Source organism: Sinocyclocheilus rhinocerous, unplaced genomic scaffold (genome assembly GCF_001515625.1).
Source record: "Sinocyclocheilus rhinocerous isolate Xijiao unplaced genomic scaffold, SAMN03320098_v1.1 scaffold1027, whole genome shotgun sequence".
In the NCBI taxonomy this organism is placed as follows: Eukaryota; Metazoa; Chordata; class Actinopteri; order Cypriniformes; family Cyprinidae; genus Sinocyclocheilus; species Sinocyclocheilus rhinocerous.
This window is the reverse complement of record NW_015660495.1, coordinates 58,557-65,639: the sequence shown is the minus strand read 5'-3', so window position 1 is coordinate 65,639 and position 7,083 is coordinate 58,557. Positions and strand designations below refer to the sequence as shown.

At 41.5% G+C, this 7,083-nt stretch overlaps 1 protein-coding gene and 1 long non-coding RNA gene across 2 annotated transcripts in view; both read left to right on the top strand.

Moving 5' to 3' along the window:
- LOC107725020 (uncharacterized) overlaps positions 1–2,401 on the top strand; it is a 4,192-nt gene extending 1,791 nt beyond the window's left edge. The window contains exon 3 of the long non-coding RNA XR_001638073.1: positions 2,295–2,401. This is a non-coding gene — a long non-coding RNA (uncharacterized LOC107725020). The remainder of the gene's footprint in view (positions 1–2,294) is intronic.
- The window catches only part of LOC107725012 (cAMP-specific 3',5'-cyclic phosphodiesterase 4A-like), a 63,239-nt gene that overhangs the window by 52,085 nt on the left and 4,071 nt on the right, over positions 1–7,083 (top strand). The window contains exons 9-10 of the mRNA XM_016534127.1: positions 2,295–2,447; positions 4,406–4,812. Of these exons, the coding sequence (XP_016389613.1) occupies positions 2,295–2,447; positions 4,406–4,812 (560 nt within the window). The remainder of the gene's footprint in view (positions 1–2,294; positions 2,448–4,405; positions 4,813–7,083) is intronic.

Genomic DNA, 7,083 nt, shown 5'->3' with positions numbered 1-7,083 from the left:
GGGCATAGAGGACCTACAATAATGTACAGTATTTGAAAAATAATGTGTTTTTTTAACATTAAAGCATGTCAACATATTCTGTTACACCAAATAATGATCTTTAAAAAAGCATCATATGACCCCTTTAAGATATCATTTTAACTTGAGCCCTCATCAGATCTTCTCATATACATTACATGGTCAAAAGTATGTAGATACTCCCTTCTGTTGAGCAGGTTGCGTATTGCAGTTAGGGGTGTGCGATAATATCGTAATTGTTGTTTAAACGATGTGCGATTTGATTAATAATACTCAAGTAAAGTACAGATACTCAAAAAGTGTACTTAAGTACAATACTCAAGTAAATGTACTTAGTTACTGTCCACCTCTGACACTATGTGATGTAGGTTAGACTAATGCGTGAGCACATTTAGAGTTAATGCTTTCACTGCTTGATTTAATTTATAAAATACATTTAGAATTCCCCTAAAATTCAGTGTAATATGGCAAAAATGCCACCATGTGACATTTATATTTATATCATCTTATATAGTTAATAGCACACAAAGAGTAGTTTTTTTCTCCAAAAATCAGCACAATTGCAAATGTGATAAAGGCTGTAAGAACAGTTCAATAAACAATAAGTTAATATTACCTGACGTTTTGCTCTATTTAGTCAATGAAAATAATTTAAGTTTTGCTGTAGCTTTAATTTAATTAAAGCTATAGCAAAACTGTTTTGCGTCTCTGAGCAACACACTGCAGTGTTTCATTACCGTTTGAATGAATCAGTTGAATGAATGACTCAATGACTCACTCATGCAGTGATTTGCTGCCACCTACTGGCTATTTTAGATACATTTTCCCTTTTTTCCCCAAAATCATTTAAAATATCAGTATTCAGCATTTTTTAAACATCAAAACAGTATTTATGCATTTGCAACTGCAGGTTAAATGCATTCATGTCCTGCATTAAATAGTCTGTGTAAATGCATGTAAATGCCAATTCAGTTGCAGATTCTGTGCCACCTCTTCATTGCAAACACAAATCTTGCTGATACTGATTTTAATTGATTGGTAACAGTCCTACTGTGTCTTACTTTTTGAATTTATTAATTAAATTTATGAATTTGACATGAAAAGATGATGCATACATTTAATTAGGTTAGAAAAAAGCTTTATAAAGGTAAAAAAAATGCCCATAAAAGGTAAAAATCTATTTAAACTTAAGATGAATTTCTGTTACTCCTGCAAACTAACCAATTCACAGAATATGAAGAATATCAAAAGCTTTGGGAGTCAGCTGTCCACGGCAGTCCTAAACCTGCCAAGGTACCAGCACAATAATACGCTCAGCAAAATATCAACTAATAATTATCATTATTGACAAAATACTGAGATGTTTTCTGAAAATTGGCGCTAAACCCATTTTCCTTTGAAATGGCTTAAGCATGACCCATTCAAAACAGGCAGATTTTTGCCCATTACCCAATTTCACCTTGCATACTAACACCGTAACCTGTGTTCTTTTGGCTTATTGAAGTGTGCATGTCTGACAATGTAACAGGAAAGTGCTCTTACTGTGGATTGAGCACATCTGGCCTGAGCAAACAATTCACAGACTCTTTTTTTGACCCAAGAAATAATCAAATTTGGTCTCATCTCATGCAGCCCAAGTTGAAATGGTGTAGTCAAAATGCTGCATCTGTAGAAACTGCACAAGAAGAGAATATGAGTCCGTACAAGTTTCCTGCTTACATTTTGCAATATTCAATTCTGCATTATGCTATACCTCACATAACAAATGGAATGATTTTTAAAAGTCTTATAAGCATGTTTTTCTTGTGCTGCCAGGTTATTGGTTTGCATGTAAACTGAGGTCAGTGAGGTTAGACACTGATGAACCTTGATGTTGTTCTAATTCATCCTAAAAGTATTCACTGAGGTGCTTTGATACTTTTATAAGTTTATAAATCAGTTTATATCACATGATTTTGGCAATTTAACAGTCAGAGTCGTCTTCCTATAATTTTCTTTTTTCCTCTGGTTTGAAAAAAAATATGATTATTCATTCTTACGAGGGAAACGATTATTTATGAGGCAATTGATCTCTCCATATGAAGTTCTTGAAATATTCATGCTTGGAAGTTTTTCTATGAAGACATCACTCAGACAATTCTTTACTTCCTCCTGTCAGGAAACAACATCCCCACTGTTCACAAACGAAGTTCTCGCTGTGTCCCACAGTGAGTGTTAAATGCATGACAGTACTGTCGTGATGTGGTGCTGATTGCTGTGTCTTATGTCCTGTGCAGATGAGACATACCAGCAGCTGGCCCGGGAGACTCTGGAGGAGCTTGACTGGTGTATGGACCAGCTGGAGACCATTCAGACCCACCGCTCTGTTAGCGAAATGGCATCCAACAAGGTGTTTCTTCAGTTACTTGCTGTTGCATCTGTGCTGCCTAGTTTGGTTTCTGTAGAACAGGGGTGTCCAAACCTGTTCCTGAGGGCCACTGTCTTGCAGAGTTTAGCTCCAACTCTAATTAAACACACCTAAACCAGCTAGGTCTAGCTAGGTCTATCAAGGTCTTCAGACTCACTAGAAGCGAGTTGGAGCTGGTTGGAACTAAAATCTGCAAGATGTAGAACTTTCTTCTTCCTTTCTATGTCTCACCTTCTCAAAGACACCTTTGTGTACACAGTCTACCATAAGGTTGTGGCCTATTACACTAGGTATTTTCTCCATTTCAAGTCTCAATTCATTGTTTATAATTTCCATCCTTTACATTTTACAAAACACTTAACATGACAAATTAGATTTCATCAAGAAGAGGTTTCAAGATCTGCCATTCTGTGGATTATCACGCATGAAGGACTATATCTGTGTGTATGCGGAGAAAGATTCTTGAGCATGTTGTGTGCCGGTTTGTGTGATATGGTCCCGCCTGAGTGATGTTTTTCAATGTATTTTTAATTATCATCCGTAAACACTGATGCAAAAAGCTTTTGCATGCAACTCTGAATGCCTTGTCCTTACACTATGCTCTGGTTTGAGAAGTGTAGGAGAGATACCCTGCCAGTTTAACCATTGGCTCTTCACTGTGGCCATGAGGCATGTGATTTAGACGCTGGCCAATGAAAATTTGGTTGCTCTCTTCCATAGCTTGCCTGTTTAAAGAGACAGTGCCATGAAGACTTTGGATGTGCAGTTTTTGTATGGTTGTGTCCATGCACCATAATACTGGTGTTTTGCTATATACCTGATCAGGCAGATGTCAGTATGAGAAGAGAGCAGCATTTGTGTGTAAATGGAAGATCTCTTGGGCGATTGAGGCAGAGCTTGTATAATGAAGCAGAGAACACACATATTCATACCCATACGCAGAATCGTTCATGCAGAGATTAGCGGAGACACTAAAGCCTAGATTCCCTCCCCTCCTTTTTGTCAGACTATTAAATACATCTCTCTCTTTCACACACACAAATACAGACGTTTCTCCATTTTTCCACACTCTTACATGCCGTCTGCCACACATGCGCTCTCAGGGTGCGTGTACACGCACACACGCCACTAGCACACACACCCAAGCACGCACCTCCTGCCACAGCGGCTGATTAGCTTGCGAGATCTGTCTACAGCATCCAGGGAAACAGAGCGAGAGGCAGAGCATCGGCTGAGCTGCATCGGCGAGTCTGGCGCCGCGTGTGGATTAAACAGCGGGGCTGCTGAAGAGAGCTGCGTTATGCTGACAGGACTGGTATTGTGCTCCATGGACTGTGCGCTCTGAACACAACTCGCTGGGAATGCTGGGCCCGGGTCCTGGAGCTCTGCGGTGGGGGAGGGGTGTCGACGCAGGGAGAGAGAGAAAGGATGTTTTTCCAGACCACCACTCTTTTGTAGTTTGACTTTCGACTAAAAGCCCTATCTCTTTGGTGTTTCTGTGTCTCCTTGATTCCTTCGTCCTGTCTCCTTTCATCCGTTTCCTCCTGCTGTTACCTGTGTTGTTGTTGTTTTCCTTCCTCCTCCTGTCATCCCTCAGTCTCCGTTAGCTATTTGCTCATCTTCATCTTTCATCTGTCCCCCTTCCCACGGCATCCTCTCTGTGTCCTTCAGACGGTCCCGTCTCTTTGACTCTCCATCTTTGTCCGTTCCACCCCTCGCCGCTTTCTCCCCCTCCGGCTAGATTGGGGTCAGCTCTGCTCAGCTGCTGGGATGAGATGTAGTCCCTTTGGCCTGTGGATCTGGGCAGCTCCTGGCGGGCCGTTCACAGGGGACACTCGCCTGCAGATCGCCGTGGAGCCTGCTTGGTGGTTTTCAAGAGGGCCTGGTTCTCGTACCGCTTGCTGCATGTAGAGAGAAAGTGTTAGCGAGCGCTCGTCGCTGGACTTTCACTGCCGCTTGCTCCCCGCCTCTTGGGGGCAGCCGTCACTCTGGAGCGTCCTGGCCTGCTAGGCTGCGGCCTCTCTGCCCACACCCTGACCACGCCCACATGCCGTTGGGGCACCCGCCGTGCTTCGGCCCCCGTGCACTTCCGTGCCTCTTGCCTTTGCCAGCGGTCCACGCCATCCGTCACCCTCAGCATGGGCGTACTGGAGGCCATTGACCCGTCACCCTCTTCCTGCCCCTCACCTGTGCCCGGAGGCTACCGGCTGGCCCACTCCTCCAGCTACAGCCCCCTGCAGGGGAGAGGAGGGTCAGAGCTGGAGCTTGGGGCAGCTGCAGATGGGGTGCTGGATGGGGGTGGTCAAGCCACTGAGCGTAGGACCCCCTTCATGGATCTATTCTGTGACACCTGCTCCAAACCCTGGCTGATTGGCTGGTGGGACCAGGTAGGGCCAGCATGAACAGAAAAAGGTCACTAAATATCTGTTAGCAAACAGTTTGTCAGGTCCAAGTAAGGGGCAAGACTGTTTGTTCAGCAGAGAGATAAATAGAAATGTGGAGATGCAAGTAGGACAGGGTAAAAAGAAAAGTTTCTGAGGTGATTGAGCTGTAATGCTTCTGGAACAGACTACATGTGATAATGTGATGATGTTTGTTGCATGTTCGGTGTATCCAAATTTGTACCGGTCTCCATACCTCAAGGGTGATTTTAAACCTGAGCTCTAAACTTATGCACTTATTCAGTGTCACTTTGAGAGGCTGGGAGAAAATGGCTGCTGCCGTAGCTCTTGGCTTATGTTGTTTTTGTGCCTAGAGATGGACAGAACCTGTACAGTGGGCTTGTGTCTCAGGATGCCTCAACCCCTTTCTTACCACCTCCTCTCTTCTTCCCTTAAGCCTTCTCTCCATTGCTCTGTCTCAGGCTGTCCTGGGAACTGGCTTCATCTGGTCAATATTTGGTAGTGTAGGACCAGCTTTTTCTGCATCGTTCCTTCATCCAAGAATTGTGTACTCTTGGTGAGGTTTGATATGGATATTGATGATATTGAAATGTAGCAGAGACACTGTTTGTGCCCCAATGTTTTTAATTCTTTCTGGCAACAAACCTTAAGCCTTAACCTTGGTCATGGGCTAAACTTAAGGTTTGTTGTTGCCAGATACAATTAAAAACATTGGGACACAATCAGTGACACTCCCACATTTTAACATCTTGGGCTAGGATGCTTTCTCTGGTTAATTGTTGAATGACAAATATGTTTCATCTAAGTTGATTATTGGACCTGTAGACATTAGCCCATTAAAATGCATAAGCACTGCATTTTTTAAAAATAATTTTGGTAACACTTTACTATAGGGACCAATTATCACTATTAATTAGTTGCTTATTAGCATGCCTATAATTCACATATTAGCTTGTTTATTAGTACTTATAAAGCACATATTCTGCTTGACCATATTCTGCATCCCTAATCCTACCCAATACCTAAACTTAATAACTACCTTACTAACTATTAAGAAGCAGCAAATTAGGAGTTTATTGAGGCACAAGTCATAGTTAATAGTTTGATAATCACTAGAATTGGACCTTAAAATAAAGTGTGGCCATAATTATTACTATTTAAAGTGGTTTATTAATTAATTCAGTGTCAATACATTTACTTTTAAAGATTTAAATGTAAATAAAGAGGCTGTTGCCATTTTCAAACTCAACCATCAAACTCAGTCTTGGTAAATAAAGGCAACAGATACTACCAGACTCCCCTAGTAACACATATTTGTATTAATTTGGTCTGATTTCCTTTCCACATGATCTGGTATCATCTTGGTCCTCCAGAGGATGCATGCTAAATACAGTTGGCACTCTGTGAATGTTTTAATAATGACTACAAACAGAGCCTTGGTACAGTATGTAATATGCACTTGCACAGGAAAGAGGATTTTGTAATGAAGCTTTATATAAACTCACAGCTTGACTGTGTGAGATAGATAGACATTGTGTATTGATCCCTGAGGGAAAATTCAGGAAGATTCAGGTTCACAGTGAGTGGGTTGATATCTGTGACAGAAAATTGACTTGGACTTACTTAAAAATTACTCTTAACATTGATTATTATATCTCATGTTGTGTTGTTGATTAGAAATTGTGCATTATTTGCGTCTTTAAACCTGTTATATTCAGATGATTTAACAACAATGACGATGCATGTAATAGAAATGCATTTGCATATGTCTGATACACACACATCCATGTAATATAGGAAGGGAATTACATGCAGACCATGAAAGAGAATGAATAGAAACACAATCAATGGAAAATATGACTGCAGAGGGTGATTATATAGCATTAGCAAAATGTAGAGAATGTGGAGGATGGAGATAAAGAGAGACAGGCAACGAAAATGAGGGCTTAAAGAGAGAGATAAAGACAGAATGGAGGAGAGCAGGAGATGAAGAGTGATGCAGAGAGTGTTGACCTTGGAGGAGGTCAGAGACAGACACCTGCCTACTCTCTCAGATTGTCACCCAACCCATCGCCTCGATAAAGGCACAGAGAAACGATATCGTTGGAATCACTTTCAGAAAATTTTTTCCAGGCTGATGAACAATAAAAACATTGACACCCGATCAGAATCCACCCTGCTATAACAAGCTCGAGAATTTAAAGTGGCAGATGGGCGTGCGCTTAGAATAAACATACAAATAGGTATGTTTATATT